The following is a 16,573-nucleotide window of genomic DNA, read 5'->3' as shown; positions in this document are numbered from 1 at the left end:
GTAATAAGTCTGTGGGCAGAGTGTGTCGAGGCTGATCAAATACCTGTTTGTGTGTGTTGATGTTGCCATCAGAAGTCTGTTTTCTTATTTCTGTTTCCTCATGAGGTGTGCTGTCTAATCACAGAAATCAGGCCAAATACACTGCTGGCTATTACATTTTACACACACTTTGTTTATACCAGGCCTCTGGGAGGAGATTGTTAAAATGTCTGCAGACTTGTGACAGCAAGAACTAGTTGATCTTTGCCACTAAGGCAGTGTGTGAACTTTTTAAGGTGGAGCAGGACCATCTTCTCTAGGTCACCCAGCACACACCACAATGGGATGGTGCTCCCAGGGCATGTTTCTCCAGCACTGTTGCAATTCAAGGATCAAGGGCTTCATCCTTTCTGATTCTCTTGGCTTGCAAGGCGGGATGTGCCCAAAAGTTTGTATTCTGTCACCATCTGTTAAAACCAGGTGGAGCAGTGATCCTTATCTCTGTGGGAGATTAGCTCTGCTAATGGACCAGGTGTTAAAACCAGGTGAGGCAGTGTTCTTTATCTTTTCTACAACCCATCCTTCCTCTAGGGAGATAACTTCTGTTAATGGCCCATTGAGCCCCACTGCATGACTGATAAAATCACATCATCTCATTGGGAGATGCTCCAGCCAGGGGGAGGAGCCAAGACTTTCTTACCAAGATAAAAACTGAGATTTGGAACACCAAGGCAGCCTTTTTCTATTCAATTCCAGAGGAAAACCAGACCCTTCTACATCATCACTGAACCTCTGGAGGAAAACTGCACCTTGTACAGGAGCACTGCTTCAACTGAACCACATCTGTCACTGCAGGAGGATGCAGCCACCATTGAATGGGACTGCTACCAACACCCTGACTGATTGATGGGGTGTCAGCTTGGATTCTGACTCTGGCAGTGTTTTGTTGTTTTGTAGTACTGTATTTCTATTTTTATTTTCCTAGTAAAGAACTGTTATTCCTATTCCCATATCTTTACCTGAAACCTCCTTAATTTCAAAATTCTAATAATTTGGAGGAAGAGGGTTTACATTTTCCATTTCAAGAGAGGCTCCTGCCTTTCTTAGCAGACACCTGCCTTCAAACCCAGACACCGGTGTGGCCACAGATCCCAGAATCACGGAATAGTCTGAGTTGGAAGGGACCCCTGAGGATCATTAAGCTCTTCAGTGAGTAGCCCAAGCAGGGATTGAGCCCACTGCCTTGGTGGTATTAGCTCCAGGCTCTGACCAACTGAGCCCAGAACAAGTGAGGGTGCTGCAGTGGATCTGGCACCTATAAACAGGTGCATTGTGGAAATTCCTAGAGAGGAGGTTTGTTTACCTTAGGGGTCTGTAGTAGCAATGGGGGAAAATAAACACAGCAGAGAATGGGATGGCAGGATTGTGAAAAAGCAGGGAATGGCTCTTGTCTTGTAGTGTGCCAGCTACTGTAGCAAAATTAATGAATAGAAGGGAAAAACCTGCAATACAAGTAAATTAGAGTGTTTTCCTCATAATTATGCCACTAGTAATGATCTCCACATCAGGGCCAGTGAGAAGGTCAAAGTCAGCTCTACAGTCACTGCAGCAGGGACTGTCTCTGATCAATGTTTGCATAATATCTGTTCTAGGGACTCATTGTCAGTGCTGTTAGGATCCATCAGCTGGGCCATGCTGTTACTTACAAGAGAAATGCCATATTGAAAATCCATGGGTGCAGCTGTAGGTGACACAAGGAGGAGTCACAGGGCACCCACTGGAGTGTCTCCTGGAGCTACCCTGAGTGGATTATGTTCAGTCTCACTCAGGTGGGCTGTCCATTGATCTGGATCTGCTGAGCTTAATTACAAACCTGTAATTAAGCAGCATTTATTGAACTAATTTTTTGGAGTTCATGCAAAACAAGTGTGAAGCTACATATGTTCAAAACCAAACCAAAACTACTACTCACACACACACACACGCTCCCAAAGCAACTTTTTGTTAAAATGACTCTCTGGATAGAAAAAAATAGTGTAAAATGCAATCATATGTCAAAGTCATATTAAAGGATATGAAATAACGGGTGTAAAGGATACTGGTGATTTCCTAAGTGGGCCATTGATAGAGATGGATGTAGTCTTTGCAGAAGAAGGTGAAAAGAGAGAGGCTGGTGAAGTTTGAAGGGGTGGTTCAGAAGCCAAGTATTTATGCTGAGGAATGGAGGGATCTTTGTACACAAATAATCATTTCCTCTTCCCTTTACTATGGTGATGGGTGATGACCTAAGGGAAGGAGATATCCCACTCCTGTGTGCCAGCTCCACCAAAACCTCTACTTAGCTGAGATGTGCATCTCTAGCCCCTCTGAAAGTCAGATCATTCCAAAATTGGTGATCAGTTTGGCAGGAGTTGCTTTATAAACAATGGATACATGCATATTAATGCAGGCTCAATGCTATCTGGAAGGGGTGGGGAGGAGAGAAGGAAAAGCTAATTTTTTATACTGCAAGAAAATAATGTCCAAGTGGGATGTGGATGACACAGTAATTTAAATGCTTCTGGGACAGGCAAGAAGGGAGGAGTTTTGCTGCAAAACCTCACTTTTATTTAACCTAAAGGACACAGGGTGCATGTGAAAAAGTACTTTTATTCTCCTGTTATACTCATGGGCTACTTTAGATCAGCAGCATGGGGTGGATGGGGGAATTGCTGCTAATGTGGGATTTAGCACTTGTAACACAGCAAATGTGTGAAAACACTGCTTGTAAAAGGGAGTGGATTTGATGACTCTTCAAGTCTCATATCCATGATGATGGGGCTTTTTCCCCCCCCACATTAAAAATTTGCTTTCCTGAGATCCAGCTGAAGCCATACAACAATTTGGAGTGTAGTTGTTATATTTTGGAGTTTTTGTTGTTTATTTCCCAACCAGCCTTCTTACCCTCATCCTTTGTACAGGCTGAACTTGCTGGAAGGATTCGGCTGAATTGGAGGGGAATTCAGTAGGCATAGCTGGTGAGACAGCTCAACAGAGCCATGATGCTGGCGGCATTGTGTTGGGTGTGATATAGTTATGGTTATTGACCGTTTTTGTGCAAAACAGCAGGTGCTGAGAGCCTGGCTGCTGAATTCTCCAAGCAATGATTACTCTGTTTCTTGGTATTAAGTCTGTATTAGTCCCTGTAACAAGCCAGAATGGAGTTTTGACATTTAGATCTCCTCCAAATGAACCTAAAGATTTCATTATACTTACACCAGGGTAGCGTTTTGCAAGCCATTAGTTTCTAGTTGAGAAGCTGATGGATATTTTAAGATCTTAAATCCTCTATTTGCTAGAAAACATCACACATTTTATTGCAGGTACTATTTATGTGGAAGATGTAAAAAATAATTTATTTTTTTTTAAATCATGGAGGCAGTATCTGACCCATGTTTCACCTGATTTTCAGTCCCATACCATTGTGATTCTCCTTCCAAACAATGTTCTTTAATATAACGTTGCACTTGCATAAATTGAAAAAGGCACTGATAACTCTGAGTGCACACCAGCTGAGCTGCCTTTGGGATTTGAATCTTCATTTAGGAGGTTCAAATGAAAAGTAAATGTTTCTATATGAGTAGCTGGGTGGTTCTTTCTGTTCTAGTGGGAGGAATTAGCTAAACAAAGTTATGTTTGGGCATCCTTTACTCTGCCTTCTTTGATTTTTGCATTTATTTATTTATTGGCTATATAATCAAAACACTCTTTTTAGGATAAGGGTTTATTTTTTGGTTTTGGGGGGATTTGGAAGGGGAGTTGGATTATTTTGGGGGTTTTTTTTGGAGGGGCTGAGGTGTTTTTTGTTTGTTTGGGGGTTTTTGTTTGTTTGTTTATTTTTAGTTAATATTGCACAGAGGCATGGGGGACGTGATCTCTCTCCTTGCATATTCCCTGAGTGCTTCTGGCTCACTGAAAGGAGGGAGTTTCTCACAGAATAACAGAATATTCTGAGCTGGAAGGGACCCAGAAGGATCATTCAATGCAGCCCTTAAGTCAATGGAGAGTTGCCCCTTTGGGTGGCTGTGGAATACACAGCAGGGAAGGAGTGTCTGTTCTGCTCTCATCTTACTCTTCACAGAAAACAGGAGCAGACAAATTTAAAATCAGGGCTAAAAGGCCAATCCTGTGACTGTGTGAGAAGAAAAGAACCACAGGGCCTGTTCTTGGGGGTCACTGGTGTCAGAATTTGAGATTTTCTCCTTTGTACTTCCAGTTTCTCCTGAACTGGTTCTCTTTAGAGGTCTTGTTGTCTTGTTATTCAAGCCAACAGAGCTGATAAAAGGCTGTGATAACCTCACACATAACAGCTTATTTCTTTATTTGTTTAAATACAGTAGCTGTGTCTGGCTGCCCAGCACCGTGCCAGAGCTTTGATGCTGGCAGTGGAGAGGCAGTGCTTTGATTTTGCTCCCATCTTTGGCAGGGGGACACCATTGCTTCCTGCGACTCGTCGGGCGTGATGAAGCTCTGGGACATGCGCAAGCTGCTCCCTGTTCTGTCGATCGACGCCGGTCCCCATCCTGCCAACCAGGTCTCCTTTCATCGCTCTGGTAGGGCTCTAAAACAACTTTTCCCCCCTAAGACAAGGTTTGCTTCGCAATCTCTCAAATCTCTCTCTAGTTCAGGAGCCAGATAATGTGTGTGAAGCAGCACAGATGTGTTAATTTTGAAGAAATGCCTGATTGTGCCAATGATCAATACATTTGTTTTCTGTGCCAAATTGGACTGTTGCTCCATTTATAGAAAATGAAAAATGCACAATAACAAAGAGTACAATTAATTGCAACAGTGTTACATAGAATACAGAACTGATCAATGGGGGTAAAAAGCTTAGTGAGATTACCTGTGTTCCAGTGGTGTTTATCCTCCATTACTGTTTGTTCTTTTATTCTAATTCTGGAGTTGCATGTCATAACCAATCTTACAGAGTCCTCTTATAATTGCCTCAGAACTTCATCGTGCTGACAGGGCTGCTTACTAGGCACAAGGAATTGAATTAACCAGTTATTTTTCATCATCAACCATGTATTACCATGTCAGCAATACTGTGAGAGCACATTGCATTTTCATTTGAAGAGGGGCCATTCTAAAACATTTTTGTTTTAAAACAATCTTCAGTTCAAAACCACAGACAAGCATTCATGTTGCAGCACAGAATTAGATCCCAGCTTAGGAAATGGTTTTACTCAAAGCTAGTGCAACATGATATAGTGTATATATATATATATATATATATATAACATAATATATATAGGCACATTGAAAAATAAGCATACATTATATGTTCATAAAACACAAAGCTTTGATAGAATGAGAGATAATAGGGAATCATTAAAGAAAAATAGTAAGATAGGTGTTTTGTCCTAATGACTCACATACTGTGGAATGCATATTATCAATATATTGAGTCACTTGGCAGAAAACTTTGACACCAATTCCGTATTATTTGTAGTGATTTCATGGATCTCTCTGCTGTATCATTAAATAAGGTATTTGCATTTTCCAAGGGAGAAAAAGAATGCATTGACACTGTCCATTTTTGGGCAGTTTCCCAAAGACAGGTTTAACCACTATTGTATTTATGTGTGTAATTTGGAGTAAGAGCTCATTTTTTGTTCTGGAGGATTTGAAGAAGTTTCACATCTTAGTTTATGGTGTATAATGTTGGGTCATTTGCAGTGGAACCACATCCCTGAAAAATGCAGTTGCAATATTTCTGCCAGATGGGAACTTCCCATGAGGAAGGTTATCAGCTTCAAGTGATCTAAATGGGCATGTTTTTCCATTATTTGGACAAAACCCAAAATCTTCTCTGCAGGAGTAACCACACAACAGAGATATCAAATTGGGGTGGATGGTCACAGAGAGGCAGAACGCAAAAGGATGGAATTCCAGCTGGCTGAAGACAGGCAAATACCTGCTGCAAGAGGGACAGAGCAGATAAAATATATCCAGTGTTTAACAGCCTGTTGGGGATGGGACATCTGCCTCAGTCAGGGCCTCTTCCCCTGGAGCAGCTTGGGTTGATTTTCCTTATCAAAACATGGCTCAGTTTCCAGCTGTGTCCCTCAGTGTCTCTGGCTGATGTTACAGCACACAGTGTAAAATACTTGACTGCATTAATAGTCAGACACAAATTGTTCAGCTCTTACAGGTGGATTTAATTACTAGATTAGAGAGCTGTGGCTGAGCAGGTTTTTTCTTGTGCCCAATAATTATTTAAATTAAAGCTAATAATGATAGAAGAGGTTTATGAAAAGTTTGGTGGTATCAGCAAACGAGATTGAGGTCAAAGATAGGAAGGCCCCAGCTAATGGAAGAATTTGTTTTGCTTTCCTTTGTACTGTTTTCAAGTAATTATCTTTGCAAATGTAGTGTAGACAAGACCCTTTGTTTTTAAATGGTGTTACCTTTGTGGGTGCAATGTGCACCAGGTGGGAGGTGCTTCCCAAAGGAGGAGTTTGTGAGTTACTGGGGTTCTCCCCATGGCATTTTTGGGGATGGACCTTGCTGGCTGCAGTGATCCTAAATGCCTGACCAGCACTGTTAGTTAAATAGCAGCCTAAAGCCATTTCCTGCTTTATCAGAGCCACACTTAGATAAATTAGTGACAAAAGTTGTGTATAAATCTTTCTGCTTTAGCTGCATTCTGCCTCAGCTTTTCTTTAGCTCAGCTTAAAGGTGGACTTCTCCATACTTGTGAATAGGCAGAAAATAACTACATTAGTAATTACCACTGCACTTCATGGGGATTTTCTGCTTTGTCCTGCTGTTTCTGAGATAAGCTTATGGTCTTTCAGTGAGAGGTGATGATGGAGCTACCTGGGACTCAGCCTACTGAGGGTAGTGCTCTCCAATATTGTGTTTAATATCAGAAATTTTTCTGATATTATACACAATTAACATGTTCTTTGAATGCTGCATGCTGTGAATGGCTGACCAGAGTTACTGTGCAAGATGGACCACAGCATAAATGATTTTTAAACTGAATTCACTTTTACTTTATTAAGTGCAAGTTAACCAGCATCTCCACGTGCATATATTCTTGTGTAGCATTCATGCATCCTGGAGCACTCTCTTGTCAGCACCTTTTGTGAATCCAGTTGCTGTTTAGAAAATGTAAATAAGATAAATCACAACCCAGCATTGCATATATAAGAGAAAGTGCAGAAGATTCCAGTTTGTGTGTTCTGATGTATTTATTTATTATCACAGCACATTAAAACAAACAAACCAAACAAGCCCCACTTCACAGCAACACTCCAAAATGAAGAGCAGTCCCAGTAAGGCCAAGGGCAAGCAAATAATATTTGGAAAAATGCACTGCTTTATTTTGAGCTCTGGAGATACAGTGAGGTACTAACATTTAACCTGCTTCCATCCAGTCTGTGCTGTGTTGCTCTCAGCATAAAAAAAAGAAAAAAACCTTATCATGTTTCTGACCATTCCCAAGGGCCATAGGTGCATGTCTTACTCTGAGGAAAAGCAGATTAAAAGAATGTAAAAGCTGTAAATAAATGTGAAATTTGAGAAATGGAAGGATCAAGATTATCTTGTGATAAGAGTTGTTTATTTTAGGAGACAATTCTAGAGATGCAGGAGACACATGGACAGTGAACAGATGGTACCACTGTCAGCCATGGTGGGGTCAGGGCAACCACTCGGTGTTGCTCTCTAAAAGCAAGCTTCATTTGCTTAATTACACATCACATGGCATCACCCAGCACCATTACCACAAGACAAACATTGGTCCAGTGGGTGGCAATTGTTTGCTGTTCCTGCAGTTGCATTTTGTGTCAAATAGCAGAGATGGATTTTCATCTCTGTATTGCCCACCCTTTTGCTGAACACTGAATTATTGATAGGATTTCTGGGATATCATCTCTGGAGCATGTTCAATATTTGCACTTGATGTTATTTGGGCTATTACAGATAATGTTAAAGCCAGAAGCAATCCCCACAGGGATGGGGGCGTGGAGATCAGAGCTCAGTTGGTTAGAATTTCCACTGAGATTGAGATATCAGGTGAAGTTCCAAAATCACAGTTTTCACATCCCTATTCTGATAACAATTTGTGTGCTCTGAACAGAACTGGCAAATGTAGTCCTTGCAAATCAGTCTTGCAGTGAGGTGTCCTCTCAGTTTTCTCTTTGATTTCCTCAGTTTTGGTTGGTGTATTGACAGCAAAGACAAGCTGGTGTTAAGACAACAGAGACAGGTGTGTGCTTTGCTCCTTCTTTCTTCCTTTCCCTCACAGTTTGGATTAATTGATACCCCTTAAGTGGCACTGAGGAGATAAAGCTGCTTCTTGGTGGGGTGGAGAGTTTTCTAGGATGGAAGAAGTTGTCCTTTGCTGGGAAGCCTACAGTGGATTTTGGAGTTCGAGGTTGAATCAGCAGTGGGTGCAGATCTCAGGAGGTGACTGTGGCCACTGTGTCCATGTACAAAGAGAACTGGAGCAGGACAAGATCTTTACCCTTTGCCCCACTCGTTTTGCAGCTTCTGGAACTTGCTTTGTGTATTTGTCTCCTTTTGATTACAGTTAAAGTCACACTTGATGGGAGAAGAATCCTCTAGCACAGAATTTAGCAGTAATCTTTTTAGAGGCATCTGATTGTGTCCACATAGAGCAATTATGTGCTGACATTAATGTGTGTTTTTCCCTATGCCTCCCATTTCTGACTCGAAAGCTTTTTTCATTACAATACTTTATTGCTCTGTGTTCTTTAATCTCCAAGGCAGATTACTTGATAACATCAATTGATTCCTTAGGGTGCTTTTCCCCTTGTGGCTCAATGCCTGAGTTCCTGCCTCAATTCTGACTATGTATATGCTGTCACAGGCAATACAGCCTCAGCTTGGGTAATTTTACTTGATTGAAGTTCTTGACAATTAACACAACCTTCTGGGTTAACACAACTGATTCTGGGTATTGAAAGAAACCAAAACATGAAGAATTAAACAATTTGTAAATAAGTAAGTGCTTTTTCTCCCCTTTCCTCAGTGTTAGCATGAGCCAAACATTTTTCCTTCCCCTTCCTGGCTTCTTCTTGCCTTGTTTTTGCTGCGGGCTGTGCTCAATCATCCGAATTCCTTTGGTGCAGCAACAGGGGATGCAGGAGGACTATAATTTTTTGGATTTGTCCTAGCACTTGCCTTTTTGTCCAGACCACTCCCAGTTCTGGTTAGTACTCAGTTCAGACTTGCTACAGTGCTGTAACTCCTCCTGACAGGGCAGCAAGGTGACCAAGCTGTGGTTTTGGAGCACATCATTCAAATCTTTGAAACGTTTCCTTGTTACAGAGAGAAATTGAGACTTATTTTGCTGCCCGCTTTGCTTCTCTTTCAGTCTTTTCTCAAGTCCATTTATAATTGTGCATCACTTGTTCCTCTCCTTGTTCCCATCAGGAATTGCTTCATGTCTATCCCTTCAGAACCATTTGCTTTGTTATGGTCAGCATTCCAAGATCTGTGTGTTTTCCCTGCATCCCTATGCACCCTTTTCTGTGCAAACTAAGGATTCACATGATCCATTTCTTTTAAATATAATTGACCCACATTCTCACAGATTTTGCTTAATGAGCACAAATGCAGCCACCTGCATATCTTAGTTTGCCATTTATTATTTGATAATCAGCACTTTTAGTTCATCTTCACTTTCTTCTTGGCTTCAGCTCATGTCCAAGTGCTGTGTCAGGGCTGTGTGGCTGATCGGTGTGTGCCTCCTCTGTCCCCTGTAGAATGTGGCCAGGTAATAGCCAAGGAAAACTTTTCCTTCCTTCCTTCCTGCCTTCCTGCCTTCCTGCCTCCCTCCCTTCCTCCCTTCCTCCCTCCCTCCCTCCCTCCCTCCCTTCCTTCCTTTGACAGGGCTGAACACAGGCAAGTTTCAAGCAGTGACGGCTCTCCATTTCTCCTTTGTCTTGTCCATCCCTCTCTTTTTCTGTTTTCTTCTGTCTAAACTTGAGTATCCCTTTATAAAACTCCTCTTTAAAGCCTGTGATATGTTTGGTCCATGTTGGAATGTGGATCCCTACTTTAAACTGATGGGTGGGAGATAAACTCTCAGGTCCATTTGTTGACCTTGCTGTTTTATACCAGGCAGAGATTTTCAGAAGTGATACCTTGGATAGAAGTACTGGTGGGCTGGCTCACCTCAGCCACACTGGGAAAAAGGTTTTGTCCTTTGTCCCTCAAGCTGAAATCCCTGAATCCTTGCTTTGGCAGAGCAGATGCTGGTGCCCCAACTGTGTGCTGTTTGACAGTGCCCCAGTATTGATGTTTTGTCTCTAGGTAGCCTGCCCAGCCCATGTGTTTGCACTGGTGAATCCATCAGTGGGCTCCCTGGAGCAATCCTGGCGTGGTGTGAGTTGGTTTACACAAGCCATGACCTATTTTCCAGCCCTGATCATGCTGCTTCTCCTCAGGAGTCAGATCAACAAGACATTCCTGTCAGCCTCTTTCCCTGAGGAGCGTTTGACCATCCTTAATTACTCCCATGGTCAGCATGAGAATAAAAGGATGTGCTGGAAGACTGAATTATTCAACATTGTCTCGTAATTCTCACTCCTTCCCTCTCTGTTGCTGTATGCCATTTTTTCTCATTTGCAACATCTGTTTTCCTGACCATAAAAATTCTTTAATTTGGAGGCAAGGGGTAGATTGGACTTACACAAATACGAGCTGATTGACAGATCGTTTTGTCTCCTTGTTTTGTGGAGAATGAAACTATCACTCTCCTTATTTCTGACTGTTGCAGTTTGCCAAAGGGAAAAAGCTGGCAATGAATTTTCCCCCTTTGTTGATCAGGGGGAGAGTTGTGCTGTGCAGTATTTCTGTTTTGTCATGACCATTTTTCAATATGAGCAAACGCCAAAATATTTAAATATGCTGGAAGGGAAAGAAAAGGGATTCTTAAAATATATGACTTTATTTTCAGTACAGACATAATTTAAAATGTATGAAATATTTGTCCTTTGGAAGGGAAGGGGAGGTGGCTTGGAACCTCTGTATTTTACATTTTTTTGCCCTGGTTGCAGATAATGTTTTGTCTCTGGCTGTGTTTGCTGAGCTAATGAGGGTGGGGACTGTGCTACTGCAGGCGGTTGCTTTGAGCACTGAGCACTTTGAAGAGATTAGCCCCATTGATATTCCCTTCATCTTTGTTAGAGGGGCATGCTTCCTTCCCTGGAGTGCCAGGAGATGGACAGCTATTTAATAGAGCCAGCCTTTTTCAAGTACAGGCTGTAGTCCTGAATATCCCCATCTCCTTTGCCTGCAGATTTCCTACGAAAAAACTGTTCTGGAAGCCAGGATTGTTCCTCATTAGAGCAATATATTGACCTGATAGGGGTTTTTTTGAGGACCTCAGGTTGACTGGGTTATTATCTGACTAGTTAAATGTTATTCTTCAAGGAGAAGCAACAGTTTCAGCAGTTCAGGCATACAGCCAAAACATGGTGATGAGCAAATTGTTTGTTCCAAGAGTAAATGAAGGGAATGTCCACATGATTTTTGCCATCCTTGTATTAAACTAACAGAAGCTGAAAATTGGAGCTTTATGCATCCCAAGTGGGGCATAACTGATCAAAATTTTGATTCTCCAGCAGCGATCCACAAACTGAATTAAAATAGTTTGCAGGAAGTTGGGGTTTTTTTTCTAATCTCATTTTAACTAGGCACAAGTCTTAAAATAATAATGTATTCAGCATCTCATCTCTAGCATTTACTGCTTTTGTAACTTTACCAGGTTCATGGATTCTATTTTATATTTATTGTTTATATTAATTCCAGCTCACAGACTGCTGCAATTAGTACATTCCCCCTTTGAATGTATTCACAGTGATACAGATTTCTCTGATACAGACAACAGAACTCCTTGCTTTCACTCAGAGCTCCATCCCAAGCCTGGCTTAGATACAAGAGCTTCATCTCTTGATTAACTTGCTCCTGCAGACAGTCAGGGATGAAGGACCTCTGAAAGTCATCCCAGCCTTTCTTCCATGAAAGCTCCTCTTAAATATCGACAGCTCTCTAGGCCCTGTGTTTTGAGTACAGCATCTGTATGTAGAGTGGATCAATACTGCATTCAGCATTTATATCCTGTAATAAAAGAAAGGGATTTTTGAAATATTGCTTTAGTATTTGTGTGTCCTTTCTATGTGTTCATGTGGAAGGTGGAATGGCCATGGCTCTGCCTGCCAAGGACTGGGTAGGTCAGGGCACCTGCAAGGGAACAGCCATTCTCATCTTTGTCACTGCTGAAATTAAACATAAGTTCATCAGTAATCAAGAGTCATTAGTCAGCTGGGAGCTTTGTGGGCTGACCAAACTTGTGCTAGGAGTGGAGAAAACCCACTTAGGAAAACAAAGAACTGGGCAGTTTTGTTTAAGGGAAGCAACCCTGAGAGAGAAGAAAGGGTCCATAGGGGCTGGGATGCTTTGGAGAAAAAAGGAATATTTGTGACTGCCTAAGTAACTCAAGTATGCTGTTAAGTATAGTTTAGGGGATTTGGTCTGTTCACCCACTGTTCTTTTCCCTCTTAAAAAGCCAAATATTTATTATTTTGGATTAAAATTTGGAGATGAAACGTCAGTTCCATTAAAAAAAAGAGAAATATTTATAACTGTCCATAACCAGCATTTTTCTCTCTCCTTTGTGGGGGTGAAAACTATGCCATTCTATGCTGAGTTTGAATAACACACTTTCAGAAACTCACAACTTACCTTTTTAGTGAACTTCCTCTTTTTCCAATATTCATTTTTCAAAGTTAACCAAAGTCTAAAAGAAAATTATTCCTCTTCAGATACCTGTATTGTGATTACCAAGAAGGCTTTGATTCCTTGAACAGCTCCTCCACTTGGTAAATGGAATATATTCATGAGCTAAGTCTTTTCAGAGCTTGGAAAGTGGCACCTCTTTTCAAGAAAGAGATCATCTTTGAATTAGAAGTATGCTGTCCTTAGCCTTTTTTATTTTTATTTTATTGACAAATTGTCACAGGAGCTAAAGTGCATAATCATCAATAACAAGTGATCCATGGGGCTATGCAAAATGTATTGATTAACAATACAATCTCCATACAGATGTCCTAGCAGTGCTTGTTATTTTTTGTGGGCCAGTCTGGGACTCCTGCTTGCATTTCAAGGGCCAGGTGGAGAAAGGTGAGTGAGGCAAAGTTCAGGGCATCTCTGCAGTTGCCTGGCAGCATCTTTGCTGAAAAGGGAAAAATGCTACCAATTGCTCCCACCACAGGATGTGCAGCCTCCTTTTGTCAAGCCTCCATGGTACCAAGGAAACTCATTTCCCTGAAAGGGATTCAAAGCCTGAGACAAAATCCCCCTTGTCATGAAAGCATGATTTTAATTTGTTTGTAAGGCTGTTCCACTACTAAGAAAATCCTGATTTAGATGCCTTTGAGGCATTTAAGTTACACTTATGCAGAGCTATTCCTCAGAGAAAATTGAATGTAATTTTATGATTAAATAACTGACCTAGGAATGAGAGAGAGAGTGCAAAGCTTGCATATCCACTTTGTCCAGATGGATATTCACTAGGAAACCTCCAAACTGCTCATAAATATTGCCTGTCCTTTTGTAAAGGCTCCCACCAGCAAGCCCATGGTAATTTCCTGGGCAGAAAGAGTTTTTTGTATTGAAACTTTTGGGCAACTAAATAAAGTATTTTATGTCCCTTTCTTCTTCTGTGGCAAAATATTATACATAGTGATGAATGGGAGAACAAGCAAGGAAAGAAGTTCTAGAGACAACTTCCAATGCCTGACTTGCATATTTGAACTGTTTGTTTGTGGTTTTTTCCTCTGGAATGAACTTTATTTCTTTGCCTGTTTTTCAACTCTTGAAAGTATCTTTTATATAGAGCTGTTACCTCTCTGAGTATCACATGCTTTTGGGGAGTAGGGTAAAATCTACTTACTTTCAGTCTCCCTAAACTAAACTGAGTGAAAAAAGGAAATATCTTAATCCTTTTCCCCCCTCCTTCTAGAGCATCAAAGAGGTCATGATGACAGTGAATTCTTTCATGTTGGGTTTATGTCAAACATCATTTCCTCCTTTGACATTTTATATTGCAAGTGAATGTGTGCAATACCTCAGTGACCTGCTATTGGGAGGTTAAAATTATGAGAGATGGGGCAACTGAGAGACTTTTTAAAGATGGTTTATGGCCTCATGGCATCACAGAAGGGTGAGACATTAAAGGTGTTATAGTATCAGAAGCTGTCTAATTCCCTGTTACAATGCCTTATGTTAGTTTTTTAGGCAATCACATACTTCTACAAAACTTGGTAACATCTTTTTACACTAATTATTAATTGTTTTACTTTCTTTAACTACTCACATACCACTTCACAAACTTACATTGATACATCTTAAACTTCTACAAACTTTATGACAGGTTCTATTGCTAAACTTTAAAATCTTATACTATCTTACTTAACATACTGCTGTGCTTGCATAATGCATAGTTCTGTTTGCTTTAAACATATTTCTGCTTAAATTATATTCTTGTCTTATATATATTAAACTTATATTCTTGTTTTGTGTTTGTTTCACTTCACTGCTTTAATTCTCCAAGTTTTCTCCAAGGGCTTAGGTCAAACCTTGTGTCCATCTCTCTCTCTGAGCCTGTATGCACAAGGCCCTGGAGCTCTCTGTGCCTGCATTTCCCACAACCTGCCTGCAAACACAGAAGAGAAAGAAAAGCAGAGTGTTTCTGGTCTTTTGTGGCAGTGTCTGGCACTGGGCAGGAGATGATGGTGAGGACAGATAAACCCAGAGTGAGGAAATGCTGCAGTTTCTTATCCCTCTCCTGTGGATCAGGGCTCCCAGAACTGGGTCCTCATGCACTTCAGTGTTCATGGATCTCTCCTCTGTTAAAGTTCTGGTTTGGCACTTCCTTTTATTTCCAGCAGATCCCATAGGCATGCAGAAGTGCCTCCCTGCCTGTGCTTTAAATCTCTTAATGATACATTCTGATTCTCAGACTGTGGGAAATATTGAATAATTGTTCATTGTTTAACCTGTTCCTGCTGGCACATCTTCCCTGCTCTCTCTGCAGAGCTGAAGGGTTTGTGTCTATCTAATCTCCTGAATACATAACCCATTCCTCCTCTTTCTTCATTTGTTCCCCTTCTGTAAATCTAATTTTGGGTACTTCTTTTAAAAACGGAGAAGAGGGATGATGTTTTCAAGATGTGTTTAAATCTGGGTTTTAAATAGAGGCCTAATGAGGTTGATTTTCATGTCTAGATTTTGGGTTTTTCCCCCCAGTCTTAAATCTTGACATTATAACAAGGTGATGTTTTCAAAGAACTGTCCATGGTGGTTGGGAGATCTCTGTCCTGAATGACAAAGGCTAGTTTGCTGTCTGTCACTGGATTTGTATAATCAAGAATAATTTTGTTTACTTGAAGCATTTAATGTATATCAGAATTCAATTTCATCTGCCTTTTTATTATTTAATCCAACATATTGAGATTCTTCAATCCTTCTGTGAAATGTGCTGTTGTCTTGAAAAACATGAATCATTTTATATCCTCAGTGTTCACCTTCACATCCTTTAAGAAAAAGAAATTTTTGATGTGCTGACTAGCACAGATCCCAGAATAAATGTCACATTCTCTGGTAATCTGTATTTTTCTCACTATGTTCTATAGTAAAAATGCCATTTCCACCCCCTCCCAACTTCATCAAAATTGTTGGGAATTCAAGTACCTTATGTCAGCCAGGTCCCCCTTACTCCTGCGCTTCTTGGCACCACCAAAGAGCCAATTTCTGATCTGTGCTCTGTGCTGTAAAAGCTATGCTAACTCCTCAGTGTGGTACTGCATTTCCCCATGCATCAGCTCAATCTGTCCCTTATTACACACCTGAGTTTATTGGACCTGGAAATAAATCCCAGGTACCAGCTGGTACTTTCTCAGGCTCTCTTCAGAAGTTGCTGTCACATTTGCCACCTTCCATTCCTCTGCTCCTTGGACCAGGTTAAGCAGTTGCTTCAGGAGCTATTTCAGTTAATTCCATATTTAATGTTTTATTAAACTCCTGTTTGAGTACTTTCTGCTTCTGGCAAATATTTAATCACCTCATTCTAAGATTGTGGACTTGTGTTTCCTGTTTAAGAAGCCAAGCCAACTTGTCCAGGCTGTGTCTCAGGAATTACAAAAGAAGTCAGCTCTCTGCACTGCTGTGCCTGGTGGGATTGCATCTGCTTGGGGATGGTTGGAATAATGCACAGTGCCTTTGGAGTCCATCACAGAGGAGAGGGATTTCAAACTATTGTTATATGGGTCACCTGGCTTACTTTGCATGACCTCATCTTCAAAGGAATGGATGACTATTCCCACTAAAGGGATGAGTTAGCAATTCCTTCAAACAAAGCTATCTATCTATATAATATCAAGTGTTTTGGTTCTCAGCTGATGTGCATCTGAAGTTGGATGTTAAAATTAGGAGTTAAATTGATAACACTGTCCTGGGAGTGCAAGGTTTACTGAATTGGAGAATTTTACTCTCCAGTCCATAAAAAAAAGAG

At 40.9% G+C, this 16,573-nt stretch overlaps 1 protein-coding gene across 4 annotated transcripts in view; it reads left to right on the top strand.

Annotated features, from left to right (window-relative positions):
* The window catches only part of SPAG16 (sperm associated antigen 16), a 365,904-nt gene that overhangs the window by 258,718 nt on the left and 90,613 nt on the right, over positions 1-16,573 (top strand). For 3 of the 4 annotated variants that reach the window (XM_033064223.2, XM_033064222.2, XM_033064225.1), the window contains one exon: positions 4,445-4,571. The exons of the other annotated variant lie outside the window; for it this stretch is intronic. In XM_033064223.2, the coding sequence (XP_032920114.1) occupies positions 4,445-4,571 (127 nt within the window). The remainder of the gene's footprint in view (positions 1-4,444; positions 4,572-16,573) is intronic. 4 annotated transcript variants of the gene reach the window in all.

This window comes from Catharus ustulatus, chromosome 7 (genome assembly GCF_009819885.2).
Source record: "Catharus ustulatus isolate bCatUst1 chromosome 7, bCatUst1.pri.v2, whole genome shotgun sequence".
Lineage (NCBI taxonomy): Eukaryota > Metazoa > Chordata > Aves > Passeriformes > Turdidae > Catharus > Catharus ustulatus.
The sequence above is the reverse complement of the archived record's forward strand: the minus strand, read 5'-3'. Positions and strand labels throughout refer to the sequence as shown.